This window comes from Neomonachus schauinslandi, chromosome 10 (genome assembly GCF_002201575.2).
Source record: "Neomonachus schauinslandi chromosome 10, ASM220157v2, whole genome shotgun sequence".
NCBI classification, from domain to species: Eukaryota; Metazoa; Chordata; class Mammalia; order Carnivora; family Phocidae; genus Neomonachus; species Neomonachus schauinslandi.
In genome coordinates, this window is record NC_058412.1 from 64545030 (window position 1) to 64572600 (window position 27571).

The 27571-nt window shown below is 36.0% G+C and overlaps 1 protein-coding gene and 1 pseudogene across 1 annotated transcript in view; one reads left to right on the forward strand and one right to left on the reverse strand.

Moving 5' to 3' along the window:
* Window positions 1-27246, forward strand: part of PNPT1 (polyribonucleotide nucleotidyltransferase 1) — a 45650-nt gene extending 18404 nt beyond the window's left edge. The window contains exons 11-28 of the mRNA XM_021701305.2: window positions 177-234; window positions 1872-1968; window positions 2408-2510; window positions 6359-6429; window positions 8399-8435; window positions 11003-11069; window positions 11151-11240; window positions 12392-12445; window positions 17249-17355; window positions 18024-18095; window positions 18183-18246; window positions 19554-19637; window positions 20015-20098; window positions 21374-21480; window positions 21559-21614; window positions 23392-23470; window positions 25525-25572; window positions 26882-27246. Of these exons, the coding sequence (XP_021556980.1) occupies window positions 177-234; window positions 1872-1968; window positions 2408-2510; window positions 6359-6429; window positions 8399-8435; window positions 11003-11069; window positions 11151-11240; window positions 12392-12445; window positions 17249-17355; window positions 18024-18095; window positions 18183-18246; window positions 19554-19637; window positions 20015-20098; window positions 21374-21480; window positions 21559-21614; window positions 23392-23470; window positions 25525-25572; window positions 26882-27040 (1437 nt within the window). The 3' untranslated portion in view covers window positions 27041-27246. The remainder of the gene's footprint in view (window positions 1-176; window positions 235-1871; window positions 1969-2407; window positions 2511-6358; window positions 6430-8398; window positions 8436-11002; window positions 11070-11150; window positions 11241-12391; window positions 12446-17248; window positions 17356-18023; window positions 18096-18182; window positions 18247-19553; window positions 19638-20014; window positions 20099-21373; window positions 21481-21558; window positions 21615-23391; window positions 23471-25524; window positions 25573-26881) is intronic.
* Window positions 19689-19785, reverse strand: LOC123326145 (annotated as a pseudogene).
* Window positions 27247-27571: the final 325 nt, after the last annotated feature.

Genomic DNA, 27571 nt, shown 5'->3' on the forward strand with positions numbered 1-27571 from the left:
ATTTGAATGAATTAAACAGGTAATATTTCTTATAAATCAGTATCTAGCTCTAATCTTTTAAAGAATACTACCAGTAGAGAAATCTGAATACTATTACAATGTGTTATTTGTATAATAATGTAAAAATAGAAATGTTAAATATGGCCATGTATACTGAACCTCACCTCACCTCTCAGATTTCCAGAGATGAAGCTGTTAACAAGATAAGATTAGATACAGAGGAACAACTAAAAGGTAAACTTTGCTCTATTAATTTAACTAAATATTTAAAGGGAAAAATGGATTTTTTAAAATTTCAGTTGTAAGACCTCAGAGAATCAGTTATTTTCCTTGTTCCTTAGTTTTATTTTTGGTAAACTCACAATAATGATGCATCCCAAGGTTACTGTTAACTTCTGTGAGGGACGCCTGGGTGGCTCAGTCAGTTAAGCGTCTGCCTTCGGCTCAGGTCATGATCTCAGGGTCCTGGGATCGAGCCCTGAATCAGGCTCCCTGCTCAGCGGGGAGCCTGCTTCTCCCTCTCCCTCTGCCTGCTGCTCCCCCTGCTTGTGCTCTCTCTCTCTCTCTGTCAAATAAATAAAATCTTTAAAAAAAAAATTAACTTCTGTGAGGGGCACCTGTGTGGCTCAGTCGGTTAAGTATCCGACTTTTGATTTTAGCTCAAGTCATATCTCAGAATCATGAGGTAAAGCCCCACATGGGGCTCAGTGCCAAGTCCGCTTGAGATTCTCTCCCTCTGCCCCCCACCCCCTGCTCATACACATGCATGTTTGCTCTCTCTCTCTCTCTCACAAATAAATAAATGAATAAAATCTTTAACTTCTGTGAATGTAGTCAGCACTGCACTTGAAATGTTGAATGTGAAATATTCCCAATCTTTTCTGGATCAAGTTCTAACACTCTATGATGGAAAACTTTGTATCATGTCATTTGAAAATCTGAAAAATAACTCTTTAAAATTCTTGAGTTCTTAATCTGTGAAACTGTAATACTGATAATATCTGGTTTATGGTGATTAAATAGGTAAGTCATCTGAATTTGTGCCTGCTACATACCAAGTATTCAAAAAATGTTAACTGATGCTGTTATTAATATGTGGAATTGTAAAATTTAGATTTTAGAGAATTTAGCTCTCTAGAAATTATATTTAATAAAACAAATGCTTAAGAGAACATTGCTTAAGACTTGGCATGAATCAGTTGATAAAGTAGCTTAACATTTAAAAACATAAGCCTAGGCAGGCAGACAGACCTGTATTCAGTTCACAGCTGTATCTGTCAACTGCCTGTGTGATTGCAGGCAATTTACTTTGTTAAGGCTGTATTTTCTTCTTTAGAATGGTGATAAGAATAGAATATACCTCATAAGTTGTTACAAAGATTAAAGGCATTTAAAAAAACATGTATAGTACATGGGTCCTGAAAGAATTTGATAAATGTTAACTAAAAAGGCAGCCAGTAGGGATTTGTAACGTATAAAGAAAATTATTTCTCTATTTGCAGACTAAAAGTTCCTAAGGCAAACCATTGAAGGTGATTACTCTTAATCTTAAAAGTGTCACTCAGACCTTTTCATAAAATGGCTGGATTTGTTAGTAACATAATACAATAGAAAGCTAATTACAAAGCACTGTTGTTCTGGTAAAAAGCAAATTAAGTTCTCAATAACAATATGTTTGAGGTATAATACTTGTGTCTCTCCTACTTGAGAATATTTAATTTATCTACTTTGTTTGCTTGAGGACTAAATAGTTCAGTATCAACTCCCTTGGTTTACTCCCATAGTTAACTGATTTGATACAATGAATTGAAGAGAAATCTTATCTTCCAAAAAGAGAAAACTTTTGTTTTGGTTTGTCTTTCTTTCTATAGAAAAATTTCCAGAGGCTGATACATATGAAATAATAGAATCCTTCAATGTTGTTGCAAAGGAAGTTTTTAGAAGTATTATTTTGAATGAATACAAAAGGTAAATATACCCTTTTTTGATGGAATTGAAGTATGTGCCTCTGTAAGTTGCGTTGAAAGTGGCAACTTGCACAAAGCAAGGAACTGGTTTTTTCAAGTGAACATTAAAGAATTATGATATTTCATAAATGGGTTTTGAAGAGTGTGTGTCTGTTTCTCTATGGGACTTATGTGTAGAGCAGTGCTTCACAACCCTGAATACACGTCAGAATTGCCTGTAGAACTTCTTTAACAGTACAAGTGTATGGGTCACAACCTGAGATTCTGATTCAGTGGGATTTAGGGTGGGGATCGGGTACCTGTATTATTTTTAAAGTTCTTAAAGCTCCACAGGTGATACGATACACAATTGGGATTGAGAACTTCCTGGTAGGAATAAGAGATAATAGGTGATATTTCTGATTTTGAACACTGCTTTACATACTTCTTTATTACTATAGGTGCGATGGTCGAGATTTGACTTCACTTAGGAATATAAATTGTGAGGTAGATATGTTTAAAACTCTTCATGGATCAGCATTATTTCAGAGGGGACAAACACAGGTAATATATGTAAAACGCTATAATTGCTGATTCTGGGTTGCTTAATTAGATCTAATAGAAGTATATTATGTAGAGACTGTAGATTTTTATCATATGGAATTTGTTAATACCTGATTTTTTAAAAATATTTTTAACAGCTTTTTTGAGGTATAATTGCCATCCAAGAAACTGCACATATTTAAAGTGTATGTTTAATAGATTTTCCCGTGTATACAACTGGGGTAATGAACATATCGATCACCCCCAAAAGTTTCCACCTGCCTCTCTATAATCCCTTCTTCCTGCTTCCCTCCCATTCCTTAGACAACTGTTGATCTGCTTTTGTCACTATAAATCGGTTTGCATTTTCTAGAATTACCTGGTATCTTTATTGTATTTTTCTTTTAATCTTGATGCACAAAATTTAGTGTATGGCATATTGTCTATTTTTGGTCTATTCAGGGCCCTCATTTGTTTTCTCTATTTAGCCTGTACCTCAGTCCTATTCTTTTCCCTTACCTGTTCTCTTATATTTAACACATATGTGTATCCATTGTTTTGTGTATGGTATTTGCTTTATACCTCCTTCTTTTTCTTATATTAATCACTACTTTAATTTTGCCAATCAAATCGGGACCAAGTGGTATTCCTTGCTTTCATTTGTATTTCCCTGTGAGGCTGAGGATCTCTTTATATCATAGCCAGTCAACGTGGTCAGTGCATAAATCATACCCTGGGGGCCTGCACACCCTCCAGGGCTCTCTTGTCACATGGATAGTGTCCCTGAACTTGAGCAATATGGTGGCCCTGGTTCAGGTTTGCTCTTTTGTGAATTATCTGGTTGTAACCTTTTTTCTTCCTATTTTTAAGTGTTTTTTTTATGTGTTTCAAACATTAATCCTTTTCAGTAACCAGAATTTGAGTATATTATCTCCCTCTTTATCATAAGCCTTTTAACTTTGCTTGTGGTAGCCTACTTTGTCTAGAGTGAACCTGAAATCTTTAGTTTTGATGTTGTTAATCCTTCCCTTTTTTATTTTGTGATTTGTGTTTTTAAAGTCTTATTTAAGAAATCTTTCCTTACCCCCAAAGTCACAAAATTAGGCATCTAGTTTTTCTATTAACTTTCTAGTTGTAGCTACTAGACCATTAATCTGTCTTGGAGTTTACTCTTAGATATGGTGTGAGATGAAAACCTCCAGAGTGAGCCAATTTTACAACACATTTACTAATAATTCATTTTTTCCGTTGACTTATAATGTCAATTTATCTGTATTCAAAGTTTATAAACACGTTTTTGAACTATATTCTCTTCCATCGTTCTGTGAATTTCCTGGGCCAGTGTAACACTGTTTTAGGTACTATGGTTTGCAGGTATGTTAATAGATGAGAAGCAAATCTTCCCTTTTTTATTCTCCCCTGCCCCTCAAAATTATCTTAGCTATTCTGGTACATTTGTTCCTTCATTTGAATTTTAGTATTATATTAAGTTCTGGGGGGGAAAAAAATCTTTCTTTAGATTGGTATTGCACTGAATTTATAAATTAACTTGAGAGAAATTTTATTTTTACAGTTTAAATCACAGTCTTTTCAATAAACAGTATCACTCTTGATGCAGGTTTTCTTTTATGCCTTTTAATAAATTTTTAAAAATAACTCCATTAAGATATCCTGCATACTTCTGTTAGCTATTCTGACCAGTCTCAGCTTTTGAAGAGTGTTTAGTTCATTAATGTTCCATTTAATTATTGATGTGATTGAATTTAGCCTGTCATTATTTGTTTTTGTTTGCCCCCTCTGTTTTTTATTTTTCTATTTTGCCTTCTTTTTAGATTAACTGAATATTTTTTAAAATTCAATTTTAATATGTCTCTTTGTTTTTTAGCTATACCTTTGCATTATTTTTTTAGTGGTTACTATAGAGAATACAGTATATATCCTTAACTTTTTGTACTACTTCACACATTATGCTGTAGTTGTCTTATGAGTTACAGCTACATATTATAAACTCCACAAGGCAGTGTTATAATTTGTATTTTAAATAATCATGTATATTCAGAAGTTAAGAGGGAAAAGATAGTCTTTTTTATTGACCTATGTATTTATAATTTCTGATGCTTTGTATTTCTTTCTGAAGATCCAAGTTTCCATCTAGTATTGTTTCCTTCAATCTGATAAGACCTTTTTTACTATTGTCCTGTGGGCCTTCTGACAACAAATTCTTGTATTTTATTTATCTGAAGATGTCTTTATTTTGCCTTTATGTGCAAAGAATGTTTTTTGCAAGATTTAGATTCTGGGCTGATGCTTTTTTCTTTTAGCACTTAAAAGAATGTTCCACTCTTTTTTATTTTTTTTATTTTTTCTTTTTTTCCTTATAAAAAGGATGCATTCAAATCATTGCTCCCTGTTTTCTATTTATTGTCTTCATCTGGGTGTTTTCCAGATTTTCTTTCTGTTTGGGTTTTCAACAATATAACTATGAAAAGTGTACTTTTCTTTATATTTATCATACTAAGAGTTTCCTGAGCTTGAACCTGTAAATTTGTGTCTTTCAACAAACTTTAGGGATTTCAGCTATAATTTCTTCAAATATTTTTTCTACCTTATTCTCTTATCTCTCCTTATGAGATTGTAAGTATATATGTTAATGCTTTGGAAATTGTCCCACAGGTCCCTGAAGATATGTTTTCCCTACCCCACCCCACACCCCTTCTTTGTTCGTTAGATTTGGCAATTTCTGTTAATCCATCTCCATGTTCATTGACTCTTGTCATCTCCTTTCCATCATAAGATAATGTATCTTTAAGTTTTAGAATTTCCACTTGTTTTTCTTTATATCTTTGAGCATAATTATAAGAGCTATTGAAAATCCTTGTCTGTTAATCCAACATCTGAATTAGCTCGGGGCAATCTACTCATTATTTTTTTTCTTGAGAATGGCTACCATTTCCTATTTTTCTGTAGGGTGTATCGTGGATGTTGTGAATGATGCATTGTTGAGTTTGGATTACATTATGTTCCTCCAAAGAAGATTGGATTTTTTTTTTTAAAGATTTTGTTTATTTATTTGACAGATAGAGACATAGAGAGGGAACACAAGCAGGGGGAGTGGGAGAAGGAGAAGCAGGCTTCCCACCGAGCAGGGAGCCCAATGTGGGGCTCGATCCCAGACCCTGGAACCATGACCTGAGCGGAAGGCAGCCGCTTAACAACTGAGCCATCCAGGCACCCCAGATTGGACTTTTTTTAAGTAGGCAGTTTTATTGGCTGGACCTTTACTTATTTATTTTTTTAAATTTTATTTAAATTCAATTAATTAGCATATAGTATATTATTAGTTTCAGAGGTAGAGTTCAGTGATACATAGTTGCATATAACACCCAATGCTCATTACATCACGTGCCCTCCTTGATGCCCATCATCCAATTACCCCTCCCCCCTACCCACTCCCTCCATCCAGCAACCCTCAGTTTGTTTCCTATAGTTAAGAGTCTCTTACGGTTTGTCTCCCTCTCTGATCCCATCTTATTTTATTTTTCCCTCCCTGGCTGGACCTTTATTGGGGCTTCCTTTATAGCCAGGTTTTACAAACATACTTTCCTCTTCCTGTCCTCCCTCAGTACTTCTAATACAGTGCTTTACATATGTAGTCTATGATGTTAGACCTTTGGATTATTGAGATTTGCACATAACTCTCATATTTATAGAATGAATAAATGTTTACTGTATTAAGTAGCATGGCAAGGTTTGTATAGAATTTACTTACCCCATTTCTTTAATAGCTAACTGGGTTTTTGAAATAGTTTTAGTTTTCCTCTTCATTGTTAGTAAATTAAAGTCTGACAGGTTTTTTCTTATTATTGTAGGTGCTTTGTACTGTTACATTTGATTCATTAGAATCCAGTATGAAGTCAGATCGAATTATAACAGCCATAAAGTAAGTTATGTTTTTTGGTAAGTTTTAAAGTATGTTAGTATGTCCTAAAACATATGTTTGCTATGTTTTAAAGTTAGTTATGATATTCCAGTATATAATTGAAGCTCATACAGTATATTATTGTTTATTACTACTTTTTTAAACCAATTATCTCTGTACTTTATTTTTCTGTTTACGTAATAGTGATTTTTAAGGTGTTTTTAACGTGGGTACATTCAGTTTAGTCTCTGTCTCTAGAACCATTCCTCAGGACAGATATGGATAGCTTTTTCTGTTATAAACAAGAGAGCAAATACATAAGCAAGAGTCTCAGTTGCTAAAAAGAATCTGGAGGCTGTTAATAAGTAAAAAAAGCCTTACTTAAACCCAAGTCACATTGAAATTTATGTTCAGAAATACTTGGCTCTCCTTCTCTGTTCCTAAAGAGTCAGCAGTAAAATCTTGTTCATCGATTTCAGATGATGAGAATCTATGTTACAGTCCTCACCAGCACTACTGCATCAGCCACAGTTCTTTTCTTTGCTCAGTGCCTACCAGGGTTGCTTCCCTTTCTCTTGGTAAGGGTCTCAGAAGACCATAAGACTCTGCCTCCCTCTTCCTACTGCTCAACTGATGAGGATAACCCCCAGTATCTTCAGGATAGCATCACTAATTGTTTTTCACATATCTGATAAAATTGACAATGCAGCTGTGTGTATAGGCGAGATTGTTATTGTAATAATCCTTTTGAGGGGAGCTCTTAGACTTTGTATTTTAAATTCCCATCTGAGCCCAAACTTGGTTGCCCTGCCCTTCCTCACTTTGACTCCTTTCTCTTCTAAAAGGCAACACAGCTTCATAAGAGAGCACTGGCCTTGGCCAGGGTACCTCTTTATGTTCTAATCTTTGGTCTGTAACCTACGTAAATGAGAGGGCACATATCAGTCAGCCATGCTGGCCTTTGGTTTCATCTTGTAAAATGCAGGTACTGCACTAATGATCCATTTCCTCCTCTCTAGTCACCAAGATCTGTTATTCCTTTAGTCTTCCATAGTCAGGTTTTTAGATTTCTCTTCCCAACACTGTGGTTTATGGTTATGCAGATTCAGCCCTACCTCAGGACTTTTTCAAGCCTCTGTACAGAAAGGTGCCTTTTGTAATTCCACCCACCCAACAGGGACACTATTTTTGCTAAGACCCTGTATATGCCAGTCTTTTCCTTAGTTAAAGATAAGTCTGGTTTCCTGCTTCCAGGAATTGTATTTCTTCTCATTCTTATTTTCCCCATTGTTCTAGATACAGTCATAACATTTCTCATTTCAAACCCTGAAAAAAATCTTTGCCTGTCTGATCTCCTGGTTGCTCTCCCCTATATCATTTCAGTTACTGATCTTCATTTCACATACTAATGGGAGAAAGATCATAATTCTGAGATTTAACTAATATGTTCATAACATTTAAGAGTCTCTCAGTAGTTACTAATGCTTAAAAATAACTGTCTACTGTCTTAGTATACAAATAGAATATTTAAGTATTTCGGGGCACCTGGGTGGCTCAGTCGTTAAGCGTCTGCCTTGCACTCAGGTCGTGATCCCAGAGTCCCGGGATCGAGCCCCGCATTGGGCTCCCTGATCGGCAGGGGGCCCGCTTCTCCCTCTCCCACTCTCCATGCTTGTGTTCCCTCTCTCACTGTGTCTCTCTCTGTCAAATAAATAAATAAAATCTTTAAAAATAAAAAAAGAATATTTAAGTATTTCTATTTGAAGCAAAATCGTTCTCCTAAATCTCTATAAAATTCATTCATAAAACCCCAGAAAAAAATACTGTCTCTGACATTCATCCTTCTAATTCTTCTGGTTTTCAATTTCAGACCAACTCTCTTTAATATGTAATTATTTTTTAAAATCCCCTTAAATCTTTTTTAGTTGCTTATTGAACTTATTTTTTTGTATCTATATGATGTTTTTAATATTATGCTTTTTGTTTATAGTGGAATAAAAGATAAAAATTTCATGCTGCATTATGAGGTAAGGTAAATTTTATCCCCAATATTTTATGAAAAATTTTCAGGATATAGCAAAGTTGAAAGAACTTTAGAGTGAATATCCGTATGCCCACTGCCTAGGTTCTACTATTAACATTTTACTATGCTGGTTTTATATATCTGTTAAGGTGGATTTGGGCATGTTCTTTTATTGCATGCAGAAGGGAATTTAGAGAAATGTCATAGTTTTCAATCACTAATTCATGTTCTGAATCATACATAAAAGTTAAAGTATAGGGGCGCCTGGGTGGCTCAGTCGTTAAGCGTCTGCCTTCGGCTCAGGTCATGATCTCAGGGTCCTGGGATCGAGCCCCGCATCGGGCTCCCTGCTCTGCGGGAAGCCTGCTTCTCCCTCTCCCACTCCCCCTGCTTGTGTTCCCTCTCTCACTGCCTCTCTCTGTCAAATAAATAAATAAAATCTTTAAAAAAAAAAAAAAAAGTTAAAGTATAGTAGACAATTTTATTTTACTCAAGAAAAAGTTGTACCCATTCACTGGTATCAAACAAAAGTGGGGTTTTCAAATACCTCAAATGACAAATCACCGCCTCCCTTTAGTTCATTTAAATGTTCATATTTTTACTCAGTTGATTAGTAGTAAAAAAAAAAACTCTGTGGTATTTAATATTAAATTACTTTATGTGAAACTATTGAGTTGGTGATTGACCTCATTTACAACTAAGTCCTAAGGCACTAGATGCAACATATAAGCACTTTAATTTTAGTATTTGGAGCATATATGCCGGAAGGCTAGTGTAAAAGTAGCAAGTCACTTCACTTTTGAGTGACCATTGTTGGCTGCCCAGAATCCCAACATCTCAATTTTGTTGAGCATACTATAATTAATAGAGAATATACAGAAACCTGGAGATTTTCACAGATTTTGAGTCCCTTATAAATATCCTGTTCTGCATATACTCAGATGCTGCAGAAGCCAGAAAGGAATTATAAATGAGTAAAGCATATCCTTTGTCATGAGCTGCACAGCACATGGATGGCAGTCTTTAAAAAAGGCAGCTGTGGGGGCGCCTGGGTGGCTTAGTTGGTGTCTGCATTCAGCTCAGGTTATGATCCCGGGGTCCTGGGATCGAACCCCACATTGGGCGCCTTGCTCAGTGGGGAGCCTGCTTCTCCCTCTCCCTCTCCCTGCCACTCCCCCTGCTTGTGCTTGTTTTCTTTCTCTCTGTGTCATATAAATAAATAAAATTTTTTTAAAAAATTAATAAAAAGGGCAGCTGTGAAAAATGTACCTGTAGCTGATTACTGGCAACAGAAGTAAAGGAAGGGGGCAGTAAAAGGATATGGGCTGTTATTGCTACATCATTTCATTTTTAAAAAACTTTTTATTGTAAAATAAAAATAAAACACAGATACTGAAAATGTTATAAAACAAAGGATGGCATAATGAGTTTTTATAAGGCAGAGACCCTTATAACCACCACCAAAATCAGAGAGTAGAAATGTTCCCAGTCACCCCTGAAACCCCTCCATGCTTTTCATCCCAGGCTCAACACCCTTCTTTCCCTGAAAGTAACTACTCTCCTAAATTTTATAGTAATTACTTCCTTGCATTTCTAGTGTACATTCCCTAGACACTGTAATCTTGTCCATTTTTTAAAAATTTGATATTTCTCTTTTAATCTATAGGTCTCCAATACGTTCTTTTCTTTTCAGTCTGTCTGTTGAAGTCCCAGAGCCATTTGACCTGCAGTCTGGGTGTTGTTGAGTACACACTCGTGGTGCAATCCAACAAATTTCTCTATCTCCTAAAAATTGACTGCAATCCTGAAAATTGACTGCTAGATCCAGAGGCTTGAAGATTCATTTACCATTACTCCTTTTTAAAAATATTTTGTTAGAGAAACTGGAATTCCAAATTTTATGGGACATTTCCCATTATTTTATTTTATTTTTTTTAAAGATTTTATTTATTTATTTGACAGAGAGAGACACAGCGAGAGAGGGAACACAAGCAGGGGGAGTGGGAGAGGGAGAAGCAGGCTCCCCGCAGAGCAGGGAGCCCTATGTGGGACTCGATCCCAGGACCCTGGGATCATGACCTGAGCCGAAGGCAGTCGCTCAACCGACTGAGCCACCCAGGCGCCCCCCCCCATTATTTTAAATGATTGAACTAAGTCATATTCCTTTGAGACACTGTACTGGTCAAATAAAGTAGTTTGCAACCTCTGACTAAAAGAAAACCCTTACTGGAAAAGATCTGTTTCCTCAATGTGCATTTTTAAATTTGTATATATTTTTCTTACTGTAAATATATAATATTTCAACATTGTTAATAATTTAAACATTATAGAAATTTATGTTGTGAATCCCCATAACCATCTACTTCCCACTCTGGTTCAAATACACATTAGAAATAGTTACTTTTAGTAATTTGATGTATAGTTCAGATATACAGACATTTTCTGTGTATATAAATGAACTTTAAAAAAAATGGGATTCTACTATTTTGTAACTTCTTTTATCATTTTGGTACTATATCTTAGATCTTTCCATGTCAGCTGTTTATGTATCTGTTTTTGTTTGTTTTTAAGTTTCCTCCTTATGCCACTAATGAAATTGGCAAAGTCACTGGTGTGAATAGAAGAGAACTTGGGCATGGTGAGTACAAATCTATAAACTTTCTTGTATTCTTATGGGGACTTAGTACATTTATGCTTATTATTTTCTATTCTAATTTAGGTGCTCTTGCTGAGAGAGCTTTGTATCCTGTTATCCCCAAGGATTTTCCTTTCACAATAAGAGTAACATCTGAAGTCCTAGAGTCAAATGGTAGGATATTAAAATAAATTTTTCCTCTAGTCAAAAGACCAGAATTCCCTGTTATATTCTTAACTTTCCATAACTAATGTTACATTATGCTTATTACCACAGTGCCCAAGTCCATGACAAAAGAAAAATGTGTTTAGTTAATCATATATTATCTAAATCTCTGTTCGTAGCTAATGAGATATTTTGAAAGCAATATAAAACAAATATTTCTCTTTATGTATCTTTTATAACAGATCCAATTGGGGTTATTTGTTTATTTTTAGAAACCATAGAGCAAGGCCAGCTTCAAGAGAGAAAGAGCCAAAAGAGAGTGACACATTAGGCAGGGGACACCTATCAGGTATCACAGATATAAGTAGACAGCACAGAGAGAGAGGCTGGACTAAAAGATCAAATTTAGGGACACCTACGTGGCTCAGTCAGTTAAGCATCTGTCTTTGGCTCAAGTCATGATCCCAGGGTCCTGATATCGTGTCCCGCATTGGGCTCCTTGCTCAGTGGGGAGCCTGCTTCTCCCTCTACCTGCCACGCCCCCTGCTTATGCTCTCTTTCTCTCTCTCTCTCAAAATCTTTTAAAAATATATTTTAAAAGATCAAATAGAAATTAAAATTAAGTATCTAGGTCAAGGCAAGGTATGGCCATTAGAGACAGAAAGGTCACAGAGATGGTCACAGATACTTAAAAACAACAACAACAACAAAAATCCTCTGAATTTAAACTAGAGACTTTCTGTTCTCTAAAGGGTGTGACTAGGCTATAACTTAGGGTCCAGTGAGAGAGCCAGAGCCTGTATCTTTAACTACCTTCTGATTAAGCAACAAAAGAGGCATGGTGGTTTTTCTGGGAGGTTTCTTAGAATCTATAGCACTGCTGTCCAATAGAACTTTATGTGATGATGGAATTTATCTCTGTGCTATGCAGTTTTTGAGGGACTGAATTTATTTCAATTAATTTAAATTTAGTAGCTACATGTACCTAATGACTATCATACTGGACTGTGTAGTCCTATAGTTTGTGGTTTAACAGAGCTTGCCTTAATTGCTTTTAAAAAGAAGAATACTGAATATTTATAAGGAAATAACCAATAGTAATAGTTTTCTACATTTAAAAAATCAGTATATTAAAAAGCAAGTATTTTTTGTTTCTATAGGATCATCTTCAATGGCATCTGCATGTGGTGGAAGTTTAGCATTAATGGACGCAGGTAAAGTTATGTGTCAAAACTACTAATGCTTTATCTGTATTTGATTAGTATAAAATATAAGATCTCTTTAAAATTGGATTTTGGTAAGACCTGGAGAAGTCAGATTACAGATTACCAAACCAGGCCAGAGCAAGATAGTTACAAAGTACAGCTTCAACTATACAGATAATTACTAGAATTCTTATCTTTGGCAAAAGGGAGAACACTAAAATTATTTACTTACCTTGGTAATCAGTGGGCTTTCTCACCTTCTAAAAGGTAAAGAGCTCTGCAGTTGATTCCATTCACCAACAAAGTTTGGACCAGCAAGAATAAGTATTTAGGACCTGTAAAGTAAAGTAACCATGTAATCTTCCAGTCAATTTGCAAGGCATGAGAAGAACAATACCACCCACAGAAGGATACACAGAGTTCTAGGAAGAAAGACTGTAAGAGGTTCAGTATAATATCTCAGTTTGAAACACCAAAAGGGAACACCAACGATGCTGTTCAAGAAGAAAGAGAAAAGGAACCTAAAGATAATCAAGAGCCTACAAGGAGCTCCCTCTAAGTTCACACATTTATAGTACAGAAAAACAGAAAGATAGGATACTATAACCAAGGATGAGATAAAAGAATCATGGGAATATATAATAACACTGTCTAGAAAGATGAAAACTTAAGCCAAAGCAAAAAAACCCTAAAGGTACTTTTCTAGTTGTGTTCAGTGCCAGAAAAACATAAGCTGGTATTTAAGGTTGCTGGTAAAATACTTTTTCTGTTTTCACCTTCATGCATTCATTCAACCAATCTTTACTAGATGCCACCCCTCTTCCAAGCATTGACCTAAACCCTTGGGACACAGTGATGAACGAAACAAAGTCCCTGTCCTGGTGGAGCTTGCATTCAATCAGTCTTACATTTTCACATTGGAAAACACAACATACTCTCAAAAAGGTGAACTGAAAGATAAAATAAAAAGAGATCATAAGAGAGTCTTTAACTACTTTAAATGAATTCAGATCTTTTGCTCTAGACAAAAACCCAACCTAAGTAAAGATGAGAACTTCAGGATGAGATAACTGACCAATGTTGGCAGTATTTGAAAAATCAGAAACTAGTATACTAAGGACACAAAAAGTTCTTAATTTTGAAAGAAAGTAAGGTATTTTCTGTAAAGCATAACCTAGTGAACTTGACAGTGACCCCTGATAAAACTCTTAAATAGGTAATATTAAAAAAAAAGGTTTGTAAGTATTTTTAGGAAGGAGGGGGCTGTGAAGAGAAGGGACCAGAAGGGACTCATTTGAAATAAATCCTGTTGTAAAATAATGTTCCACTTTGGAAAACATTACCAGATTTGGAGCTGGGAGGGGGGTTGCTGCCTATGCCATATATCTGGAGTCAGCTTGGCAGCTCATGATTTTTCTGTAAATGATACAGAAATTGAGATGGATGATAGATGCACCTTCATAACTGGTTGAAGCATGAGTAGAGGAAACAAGCGAATCTGATCAGTAGGATGGTTTGGTCGAGTGGAATGCCTGAGGATGTTTCCTTCTAAATCCTATCAATGGTTTTATTACTGAATTGACTCAGAACACTGGCCTGCTGATAAAAAGGATACTGCTAAAAAAGAATGGGTGACTGATATGTTAAATGACAATTTTGATCTCTAAAAAAATGTCAATAAGATAAAAAATAAGAAGCCAAATAGAAAAAAATTGAATTTGACAAGAATGAATGTCAAGTCCTGTGGGAAAAGCCAACAAAGGTGTGCAGTTCAACTCAAACACATGAGTGCTTATCATTCCTCACATCAGGCACTGTCTTGCTTCAGGGATACAAATGGTACCCATTTTCTAAAAAGTTTACAGGTGTGAAAAACATACTAATAGATCAAGAAGATAAATTCAGATAGGTAACATAAATATGTACAATATGGATGAAGAATTAGGTTGAAGGCAATTAGCTCCATAGAGACAGCAACATTTCATCTGGTTCTAAAGGCTGAGTAGTTGATCTGTCATTAGGAGCAGGGCCCATATTTCATGTGAAAGGAACAACATGGGCAAAGTTATGAAGCAGTATGGTGTGTTTCTGAAATGTATTTGAAAAAACTAAGTAATAAATTGGGACCAGATTTTAAAGGTCATTGTTATGTTAAGGACCTATTTTGAACTTAAAGCTAATATTTCACAACTCAGTATTCTATGACTAGTGTTCCTGCTGGATGTTGATTATTGTATACCATGAGAAAAAAATCATTCTGTTCTAAAGTACATTTGAGCAGGATTAAGCAGGTTTATTTAATAGGAGTTAAATAAACTTTAATATGCTAATGTGAATTCTGAATCTCTAGGAACAGGATATGCACTATTTCCCAAATGATTTTGACCAAAGAACATGTATAAAATTTCCTGATAGCATGGGGCGCCTGGGTGGCTCAGTCATTAAGCATCTGCCTTCGGCTCAGGTCATGGTCCCAGGATCCTGGGATCGAGCCCCACATCGGGCTCCCTGCTCGGCGGGGAGCCTGCTTCTCCCTCTCTCCCTCTGCTTGTGTTCCCTCTCTCGCTGTGTCTCTCTCTGTCAAATAAATAAATAAAATCTTTAAAAATAAATAAATATAATTTCCTGAAAGCAGATAATGGGGAACTCAGGAGAATTTTATGTACAGGAATAGTGTGATTTGAATCTGATTTTTCTTTTTGGTAATTTTTTTCAGCTTAGGTGATAGACCTAGAGGATGAAGTGGGAGAGAATGAAAACTGAGGGGAGAGACTAAAATTGGGGAAACCAGACAGGGAGAATGTTGTCAGAGCAAGAAATAATGCGGACTTGGACTAAAGGAGTAGCAATGGATGTTACAGTATTTAGGGGAAAGGACAGCTTTATAAAAAAATTTAAAGGACAAGCTATCAGATCTTTGTAACTTCATATAGGAAATGAGGAAAGAAGTGTTGATTCTGGCATGAGTGTCTTAGTTGCGTTCAACCAAGATAAGAAAGGCAAGACAAAAAGGACTTATTGGGTGTGATTACATTTTGAATATATGTACATACATATAAGGTGCTTTGGGGACATTTAACTGGAAATGTCCAATAGGCAAATTGGCTGTACAGATCTAGGGCTTATTAGAAAAGAGAAACAGGCAGGAGAGAGAGGTTTTTAGGTCATCAACATTATAGGTTATGGTTAAAAACCATGAGCATAAGTGAGATTGCTTAGAGAATATGAAATGAGATCCCCGCCACACTCCTTTGTAACAGATAAGTTCCAAGTGATAAAACCTTAAATGTTTTGTAAAAAATTGAAACATGGAAGATTTTATCAAAATATTAGGAAAAACCTTTCTTTTTTTTGCAAAATCCAGGAACCATGATTTCATATAATTTTAAAATTCTGTACAGGAAAATAAATCACAATAAACAAAGTCAACTGACTAGGAAATAATATATTTCCTTTAATATTCTGTATTTGTATTTAACAAAGATGTACTGTCCATATTGAAAGAGCTTTTATAAATCATTAAGAAAAAGACTAGCAAACAAGTAGGGAAATGGTTGAAGGCCATGAACAGGCAATTCACAGAAAAAGAAATATAAGGGGTGCCTGGGTAGCTCAGGTGGTTAAGTGTCCAACTCTTTTTTTTTTTTTTTTTTAAAGATTTTATTTATTTATCTGACAGAGAGAGACACAGCGAGAGAGGGAACACAAGCAGGGGGAATGGGAGAGGGAGAAGCAGGCTTCCCGCAGAGCAGGGAGCCCGATGCGGGGCTTGATCCCAGGACCCCGGGATCATGACCTGAGCCGAAGGCAGACGCTTAACCGACTGAGCCACCCAGGCGCCCTAAGTGTCCAACTCTTGATCTCAGCTTGGGTCTTAATCTCAGGGTTGTGAGTTCAAGCCCCGCATTGGGCTCCACACTGGGCGTGGAACCTAAATAAATAAATAAATAAAATAAACAGTATGTAAACATTTAAAAAAGTTTAATCTCACTTACAAAAAATCAAATTAAAAACAATAAGCTACCATTTTTATCCTTTATGTAACAAAGGTCAAAAGGTTTGAAAGGAATTAACAAGAAAGTAGAACAGGAGGCACCCTCAAATACTGCTGGTAAAAATATAAAATGCTACACTGTGGAAGGCAGTTTGACAGATTTATAATAAATGTAAACCCACACACCCTTTTACTCTGTAATCCCACTTCTATTATGTGACTTATAAATAAATCCATTCAGGGAGTACTAAGCAGCCATTCAAAAGAATAAGGTGGGAACTTTGTGTGGCATTATGTGTCAATATCCAAGGTATGCTATTAAGTGAAAAAACGCAAGGTGCAGAATAGTGAGTGCATTCACTATGCTTCCATAAGTAAAGAAAATAAAAGCTTACACTTCGATTCATATTTGGGCACAAATTTTCTGGGAGGATACACACACAAAAAAACCTACTGCTGGTTTTCATGGAAAGGTGAGCTGAGGGGTTTAGGCTGGAAGGATTTACCAATAACATGGTTACTTTTCCAAAAAAAGAAGATAAATATACCAAAAGTAAAAAGACAAATGGATTCCATTAAGAGTTAAGTTTGCTATTTTTATAGAAGTTTTTGTGAGAACAGTGATTACCTGTTTAGAATTGTTTTAAGGGGCTTTTATCATGTGCTTAAGAAGAAATGAGGTAGATAGAAGACCCTTCCAGCTTAGTTCTGATGATGTCAAATTTAAAACACCACTTAAAATAAATATTAACAGAATGATAAATATGTGTGTTAGGCTGATGTACACATTACATACAAGCTCTTTTTCTCAATTACAGGTGTTCCAATTTCATCTGCTGTCGCAGGTGTGGCAATTGGATTGGTCACCAAAAACAGTCCTGACAAGGGTGAAATAGAAGATTATCGTTTGCTGACAGATATTCTGGTAAGTATATCCATGTTTTCAAATATTCAGTGGTGAAGATGATGATGCACATTTTATAAGCATTGGATGCTTAGAAGAATAACATTTGAGAAACGGTCCTTGTTCTTACTTTCCTCCTCTGCATACTAGCCTTGGATTTTATAGGATGTGAGTTAAAATATATATATGACGGTATAAATATCCATAACGGCTTACTTCAGGGTGATCATAAATGAATCCCTGTGCATTTTTGGGGGGGGGCAACATGATTTTAAAGTGATTTTATGATGAAACACTTCTAACTTAAAAAGCCACAAATTAGAAGCAGTAGTTAATGTAGAAGATACTTTTTTGTATTTAGTCTTAGAGGACATGGTTCACTTCTACAGCTGTTTTTTAAAATTCCTCTATAGTGACTGGGTGAATTTTTTATTTAAAACTATATCATTTCTGGGGCGCCTGGGTGGCTCAGCCGTTAAGCGTCTGCCTTTGACTCAGGTCATGATCCCAGGGTCCTGGGATCAAGCCCCGCATTGGGCTCCCTGCTTGGCAGGAAGCCTGCTTCTCCCTCTCCCACTCCCCCTGCTTGTGTTCCTGCCCTTGCTATCTCTCTCTTTCTGTCAAATAAATAAATAAAATCTTTAAAAAAAAAAAAAAAAACCACTATATCATTTCTTAAATTCCTTCAGGGAATTGAAGATTACAATGGTGACATGGATTTCAAAATAGCCGGCACCAATAAGGGAATAACTGCATTACAGGTAATTTTAAAACCTATTTTGTTTCACTTTTATAATATTTAAATAATGAATCAATATTTATATAATTTTTTGACTTTTCCACATTAGGCTGATATTAAATTACCTGGAATACCAATAAAAATTGTAATGGAAGCCATTCAACAAGCCTCAGGTAAGTTAAGCCAGTGTGCCTGATTCTCTTTCCATCATTGTTCATTTGTTCATGGCAACTATAATTCCCATTAGGCATATTAAAAATGGGCTTATTATAAAATACTGCTTTAGAAAATGAAATTTCATGTAAAAACCTTTATGAGAGACCAGAGAAAATTCAATTTTTACAAGTTAAGTGACTAAGATAAGATTTATGGAGAAAGGGGACTATAAGTAGAATTGTAAAGGTAATTAGGATATGAAGAGCTTTGATTACTAAGTTAAAGAATTTGGATTTTACTCTATAAAAACTAAGAATACTGCTCTATCTTATCACATTTATTTTATATACAGTTGACCTTTGAACAATGTGTGTTCAAACTGCATGGGTCCACTTATACATAGATTGTTTTTATTAAAGAGTTGGCAACAAAAGCATTTATTTACAACAGCAAGTCATTTATTTACTACTGCCCATCCCACCAGACCAACTAAAGGCAGCTGGCACAAGAGGTCATGCCCGCTGCACTGAGTATCCTAAGAGGCCTGCTGAGGCAATTAGCAGCCCCTGGGGGTTGGGGGAGGCGGCCATGACTGGGCAGGGCTGCAGATCGCCCAGTGTACTGAGAAGGTGGTCCCATCGAGCATCCAGGGCTGGCCAGCAGAAGACTGGGCTGAAGTGGAAAAACAAGCCCAGAGGGCAGGGACAGCACTGCATAGGACGTCCCTGCACTAAGTCCTCTGTGCCTGTGGGATTAGGAGGGGACTCACTCCCCACCAGGGCACCTTGGCCTCGAGGCCTCCTGGAGACCAGCATACTCACATGTGGCCACAGGTGCCAGTGTATGGCCATGGGCCAGTGGTACATGTCCAGGCAGATGAGGCAGCTATACTATGCCTCCACGCAACTGTTGCAGCCTGCAGGCCACCCAGGGGTTGCCACTGCTGAGCCTAAGCCACCAGGCTGTGGAACTTTGCCATCCCAAGGCCAGCCCCCTATCCCATGCCTATGCACAAATGTTTTTCAATAAATATACATACAGTACTGTAAATATATCTTCTGTTCCTTATGGTTTTCTTAACATTTTCTTTTCTCTAGTTTACTTTATTGTAAAAATATAGAGTATAATAGATACAACAAACAAAATGTGTTACTTAACTGTTTTTTTCCATGGGTAAGGCTTCCAGTCAGTAAGTAGGCTATTAGTTAAGTTTTGGGGAATCAAAAGTTTTACACGAATTTTTGATGCAGGGGTAGACATCCCTAATCTCTAGTTGTTCAAGGGTCAACTGTAGTTATAATTTTTATGTTTTTATCTCTTATAGTGGCAAAGAAGGAGATACTACAGATTATGAACAAAACCATTTCAAAACCTCGAGCATCTAGAAAAGAAAATGGACCTGTTGTAGGTAATGGACTAAAGTTATTATTTATTCTGTGATAAGGTAAACATTAATATATGAAAGTATATTATTATATTTAAATTTCCTTTAACTTCATACACAAAACGAAAATATTTTACTACACTTGATCTTAGCCAAAAGGCCGAGAAGCGATACAAAACGAAAATATTTTAACTATTTCTATAGTTAAAATATTTTAAATTTAGGGAGATATTTTTAGGCATGAGTACTTTCAGAAACTTTAGTCAAGTAACTATTTTTCTATTTCCCATGAAATATTTTTACATGTGTCTATACCAAAAAAAATCTTGACTGATCAAGATATGTTTTAGGTTCATATATGTGCTTGAATTATTTACAATTTTGTCTGTACTGCATTTCAGAAACTATTCAGGTTCCATTATCAAAACGGGCAAAATTTGTTGGACCGGGTGGATATCATTTAAAAAAGCTTCAGGCTGAAACAGGTAAGAGTTGTATAAAGTTTGGGGGTTTTATTTTTTTTTAGAGAGGGAGGGGGAAAGGCGGAGGGGGGAGAGAGAATCTTAAACAGCCTCCATGTCCATCATGGACCCCAACTCGAGGGCTCGATCTCACAACCCTGAGATCATGACCTGAGCCGAAATCAACAGTCAGACACTTAACCAACTGAGCCACCCAAGCACCCCAAGTTTGAGGGTTTTAATGGTAGGCTACATAAGTTGCCATTTCATCTCTATTGTGTTCAAAAAATATGTTTGAGATATGCAAGAACAAGAGAAAAGAATATAACACTGACATGTCTTTACTGTAAGTTTTCTGTATGCCTCTTAATAAATCAACATTCATTCTTAACCTAGGATGACCTAGAATTCATCAATTCATCAAATGGTTTGTGACATTTTAAAATTGAACATTTAGAAAAATGTTTAGTTTTTCACTTTAGAGGACTTTGCTGTCATTTTCTATTCTGCTATTTTTCACTTAGTCTTATTTAGACTCTTTTATTTAAAGAGTGTAGAAATAGTATGCAATCTTTGAGTTACCTAGTACTTAACAGCTTTGAGGTTATTGAAGGAAGGTGAGAAGCAGAGTTGTCTTAGCCAGCTCTTTAGATTGAGAAACTGACACGATTTTGTCCCTCATCCATCTGTTCACCACTCTAGAGTAAGAAAGAAAAAAAGGTGGGGCGCCTGGGTGGCTCAGTCGGTTAAGCGGCTGCCTTCGGCTCAGGTCCTGATCCCAGGGTCCTGGGATCGAGCCCCGCATCGGGCTCCCTGCTCCGCGGGAAGCCTGCTTCTCCCTCTCCCTCTGCCTGCCTCTCTGCCTACTTGTACTCTCTCTCTCTAATAAATAAATAAAAATCTTTAAAAAAAAATAATTAAAAAAAAAAAAAGAAAGAAAAAAAGGTGAGGAAAAGGTTCTAGTATAGTTTCTACTTACAATTAAGAGAGCAAAACCAAACGCTGCAAAATTAGGACTTAAATATGCGTTCTCCTACCAAACTGTGAGCTCCAAGAACACAGAGACAGTGACTCACTGTTGTTTCCCCAGGGCCTAGTACAATGTCAGATACATAGCAGGTGTGCAATGTGTATTTCTTGGTGAGTGAATCCCTTCATTCCTAAAGCAATGAATAAATATAACACAACCCTGCCCAGCTACTTACAGGTCAGTCCCCTGCTCTCACTTCTACTTTCTGAAACTAGACTCCGCTAGAGTGAGCAAGTTAACTTTAATATGTTAAATTATCTTTTTAAAAGGAGTAACTGTTAGTCAGGTGGATGAAGAAACATTTTCTGTATTTGCACCAACACCAAGTGCTATGCATGAAGCAAGAGACTTCATTACTGAAATCTGTAAAGATGATGTAAGTATAGATCTTATAATACTTTTTTCTACATTTTGTTGCTGTTTATTCATCTTATGGCTTATTTTGCACTTACAGCAAGAGCAGCAACTAGAATTTGGAGCAGTGTATACCGCCACAATAACTGAAATCAGGTAATATCAACTAATATGCCATGCTGTTTTTTGTAAGATTTATATTACAAGCACATGTTAACTTCACATTTGCATTATGTACTTTGAAAGTGTAAGGTATTTAGATTTTATGTCAATTACCTACCATAAAATCATTATTTTTAAGGTATAATTTATTTTCTATACCAGTTTGTTGATTTTCAATAACATGATTCTGTGATTATAATTATATTAATAGATTCATCTAAATAAATGTTTTCTTGAACCAAATTTCCCACCATTTAAATTTTCCCAATAAACAGTAAAACAGGCCGAAAATAGACCTAGCAATATTTCCTTTTTCTTTCTTTTTCTGATAGTTTCTTGTTGGTTTGTTTTAAAGATAGTACTACTTAATGCCTAAGGAGCACATTTTTTTTATTTTATTATGTTATGTTAATCACTATACACTACATCATTAGTTTTTGATGTTCCATGATTCATTGTTTGTGTATAACACCCAGTGCTCCATTCAATACGTGCCCTCACATTTTTTTAAATGTCAGTTTCAACCTCAAAGCATTTTTTGTCAGCTAAAAAGATCGATTTTTGGGGATGAGAAAATGCCCCCCCTTTATTAAAGATTTTATTTATTTATTTGAGAGAGAGGTAGCGAGAGAAAGCACAAGTGGGGAGGAGAGGGAGAAGCAGGCTCCCTGCAAACAAGGAGCCCAATGCGCGGCTCAATCCCAGGACCCGGAGATCATGACCTGAGCCAAAGGCAGACGCTTAATGGACTGAGGCACCCAGGGGCCCTTGAAAATCCCCCTTTTAAGGAAAAAAATACATATATGTATCGATGTAGCCTGAGTGTTCAAAGCTATTTGAAATGAATAACAAAAGGGCGCCTGGGTGGCTCAGTCCTGGAGTCCCAGGATCGAGTCCCGCATCGGGCTCCCTGCTCAGCAGGGAGTCTACTTCTCCCTCTGGCCCTCCCCCTCTCATGTGCTCTCTCTCTCTCTCTCTCTCAAATAAATAAAATCTTTAACAAAAAAAAAAAGAAATGAATAACAAAAGTCAATGGAATAATTTGTTTAATATCACAGGTGACAAACTAAGAAACTGGATGGCTTATTTTAGTAGATGAGTGAAAAAAAGACAAATTTTTTAATGAAATAAATATTTTATCCAACCCCCTTCCTTAAATCATTATTTAATAGGCTGATGATTAATCTACACTACTTTAAAATATGTAATGTTGCTATCCCTCTACTCCCTGCTTGTGCTCTCTCTCATTATCTCTGTCGCTTTCTCTCTCTCATAAAAATCTTTTTTAAAAAAATAAAAATTTAATGTCATTTCAAAATGTTTGGAGAAATACTATGAAGAGAAATATAGAAGAATATATAGTCTAAAAGCTTGTCACTACACAATTTTCCTTTATCTCTTCTCTGTCCTTTCATTCACAAGTATTTAAATACTGGGTGTAGGGGTGCCCGGGTGGCTCAGAACATGCCTTCAGCTCAGGTCGTGACCTGGGATCGAGCCCCAAGTCGGGCTCCCTGCTCTTCAGGGTAGTCTGCTTCTTCCTCTCCCCCTGCTCATGCTCTCTCTCTCACTCTCTCTCAAATAAATAAAATCTTTTTAAAAAAATTTAAATACAGGGTGTATGTTCAATTGAAAAAATAAGTATCTCTTTTAGATAATCGTTTTTACAATTTTGTATGCGTGTTTACTTTGTTCTCCAATGAATACATAATCAGTTCGATTATCAGTAGGTACACAGATACTGTTTTAATCAGGCTTATTTCCTTTTCAGAGACACTGGAGTAATGGTTAAACTATATCCAAATATGACTGCAGTACTACTTCATAACACACAACTTGATCAACGAAAGGTAAAAAAAATAACTTATTTTTAAAACTGCCTTAAAATCATCATAGTGAAATTACCTGGGTTGATGAGGATTGTGCACTTTGTCCACTACTAGCCTAAATATAGAAAACTGAAAATGACAGCGATGTTGCTGACGAAAGTTTTGTACACTGTTTAACACAGGTATTTGTACTTGTATGATGGAATAGAAACACTCGAGTTAACACATCTATAGTTAACATATAACAGTTACTTTTTAAAAATACCTACTTATAGCCCTGTCTTCCCAATTTTCTTGGCCAACCAAGCATAGCAAGATAAAACTAAAAATATGAAACTATTCAAGAAAACTATAGGTGCAGAGGATAATAGGAATGTTTGGTTTACCAAATATTGAAATATAAAGCTATAGAGAATGAAACAGTATATTACTGACCTAGAATTAGACAATATGCAACAGAAAATAGAGACAGAAATCATCCAGTTATATACATGGGAATATAATACATACTAAAAGTTGCATTTTCAGTCTGAAGAAACAAAGAGGATTCAGTACACTGTATTGGAATAGCTGGTTTTCATGAAGCAGAATGTCTACTCTTTTTATTTAAAAAGATTTATTTATTTTAGAGAAAGAGCACAACTGCATGAGTAAGGGGAGGGGCAGAGGGAGAGAGAGAGAGAATCTCGAACAGACTTCCCTGCTGAGTGCAGAGTCCCACACAGGGCTCGCTCTCACAACCCTGAGATCATGAACTGAGCCGAAATCAAGAGTCAGATGCTTAGCTGACTGAGCCACCCAGGTGCCCCTGACGTCATTTTTAAAAAGTATATGGCAAAATTACAATGAAGTTGAAAGGCAAGTAGCAACTTAGGGGGAAAAGATGTATATAACATATGAGAGAGGCTTCATATGCACAGGGTTTATATGGATCAGTAAGAAAGGTCAATATCAACAGCAATTTTTTTAAATTAAAGATTTATTTATTATTATTTTTTTAATTTTAGAGAGCATGGGCGAGCAGGGTGGGTAACAGAGGGAGAGGGAGAGAATCTCCAGTAGACTCCACGCTGAGAGCAGAGCCCAACTCAGGGCTTGATCTCACGACCCTGGGATCATGGCCTGAGCTGAAATCAAGAGTCAGATGCTTAACCCACCGAGTCTCCCAGGCACCCCAACAGCAATTTTTTTATATGCAAATAAAACTAAGTTATCATTTTACAACTTTCAGAGAGTTGAAAATTACCAATGTGAGTAAAAATATGAAGGAAAAAATGGTAAATGTGTATGAGTACCTTTGGCCCTAGAAGTTCAACATTAGGACTTTGTTCTGAGAGGATAATTTGAGTAAATGAATACATAATTGTTGCAACACTGCAGTTACCTACAGAAACGTTGAAAAAAAATAGTACACTGAACCCACATATACCTTACATCTAGATTCAGTAATTATTAACATTTGCAATACTGGAATTTAAGGGGCGCCTGGGTAGCTCAGTCAGTTAAGCATCTGCCTTCAGCTAAGGTCATGATCTCAGGTCTGGGATTGAGCCCTGATTGGGCTCTGTGGACCACAATGAGTCTGCTTCTCCCTCTCCCTCTTCCTCTGTGCCCTACATTCACTCACCACCCAGTAAATAAAATCTTAAAAAAAATATATTGGAATTTAAAATGAATTAAATGACCATCTTTGGGGATCAGTTAAACAAATTATGTAGTTTGAACATTCAACTGTACTGTTTCATTTATTGATATAAAAGGATGTCAACATATTATTGAATGAAAAATCAACATATTAGAAAACAAGCTCAATAAGGTCCATTTTTACAAATGCAGTACGTACTAAGTAGACATTTGAAGGGACACTTGTTAGAGTATCAGCAGTAGGTATCTAAAAAGTAGAGAGGTTTGGATGATTTTTGCTCTCATTTGAATACGTATTATTTTAAGCCTCTATAATCAACAGATTTTATAATCAGAAAAAACAATAAAACTTTCCACTTAAAAAATGTGTACTACTATGGATATTAAGAAATTATGCACAACAACTAATAGATGAACATGTTCTCTTTCAGATTAAACATCCCACCGCCCTCGGATTAGAAGTTGGCCAAGAAATTCAGGTACTTGTATTCAACTTTTTAGCCTTAAAGTTGTAAACTGTACTCGAAGTTTCAATTTTTTTTTTTTTAAGATTTTATTTATTTGACAGAGAGAGACACAATGAGAGAGGGAACACAAGCAGGGGGAGTGGGAGAGGGAGAAGCGGGCTCCCCGCCGAGCAGGGAGCCAGATGCGGGGCTCTATCCCAGGAACCTGGGATCATGACCTGAGCTGAAGGCAGATGCTTAACGACTGAGCCACCCAGGCACCCCTCAATTATTTTTTTTTTCAAAAAGCTAAAAGAATCAAATCAGCATCTGTGATTTGTATTATTTATGTGCTGTGCTTTTTTAATTTTGTTTGCTTCTAAACAGACTAAGGATTTAAGTTGCAATTCTTTCCCTTAGGGAGCTTGCAGTTTAGTTAGAACAGTAGTCCCTCTTCAGAGCTTTTAAAAATACATGAAGTCAGTAATAGCTATGCAGTGATTTGCAGACAGGACAGGAGAACTCTGAAAATGTGACTCTGTTAAAGGCCTTGAATGTCATATTTGAGTTGAGACTTTAATTGGTTCTATACTGCTTACAGCTAAAAATTTTTGAGCTTGATGAAAGCCATGTTGTTTGTCCTTTTTTATAGTTTTTTATGAGTGGATAAAGGAAGTCACTGCCAGTCTGGTGTGGTTTGGTTTGGTTTGGTTTGGCCATACCACATTTTGTTCCAGCTATACCTATTACCCATGACCTGAGTAACCAAGGCTTCTAGTTTATTCCCAATCTGTAGTCCCATTGTTCAAGTAGCCTCTAGGGAAGATTAAGAACTAAGACCTAGTATCTGTATAAGGTTGTGCTTTTACATCAGAAGGGACTTAAAAACTGCCACATTTTCCCAGACTTGTGGTGTCTAAAGTCAAGCCAAATAATCCCCAGTGTGGTAGTCCTTTGAGGAATAGTGTGAATGACCTAACCATCATCCTGTATAGTTTATAGTACCCTTAGGCTCAGAAAGCTCTTGTCTAGAATCATACGCCATGGCTTTCACTGTTCTTCCAGTATAGGGACCTGGCCTAGGATGAAATAAGAAGGCATAGTTGAGTCTAACAGAAGGTTATAATAGGGCATCTAAATACCCGTCTCTTTTCTTATAAGAGCTATTTAACCAAATTATATTTATTACCATATACCTCTACTTAGCACTAAGCTATGCTTTCAGCAAAGTAAAATCATTAATCATTGTTTTGTTATGCACCATATAAATTTAAATATCTTCTAATTTGGATATTGATCACTGTACTACAACTGTAAAAGTAAATTGGCTTCTTTAATACAGGTGAAATACTTTGGACGTGATCCAGCTGATGGAAGAATGAGGCTTTCTCGTAAAGTGCTACAATCTCCAGCTACAACTGTTGTCAGAACTCTAAATGACAGAAGTAGCATTGTAATGGGAGAATCTATTTCACAGTCATCACATAATTCCACCCAGTGATTTTTTTTTTAAAAAGAATTCTAGAGTGATATTCTATAGAGCAAAATTTCAGTAGTATCTTCTAATGTGTAGATTTATATATAGTATAAATATATTCTAATGATTTGTATTAAAATGCACATTTTATGTGGTCTATTTTTTTATTTCAAGAGCTACCTATATTCTCTTATTTACATTATAAATCAATAAATATTATTAAAACTAAACCATTTATACATCTTTAAAAAGATTGCCCTTTAGTTCCTATAATTCTGAAATTGCTTAAAACCTTAGAATAGATCACATTTGCTACTGGATATCTCTTCCTACCTATCTTCTTTTTCTTCTTTGTATATAGTAGTGACAGTTTACTCTTAGTCATCTAATGGCTCACCTCTGCACAAGAGCTATATTTGGCTACATCTGTTTCACAAACTGGAACTTGCCATATTCAAAGCTAGTTTCTTTAGTACAGTTAACGGATATAAGTTGAAGGAGCTAATTTGATCTGCTTTTAATGATATAACACCTTTCAAATTGGTCACAAAACCA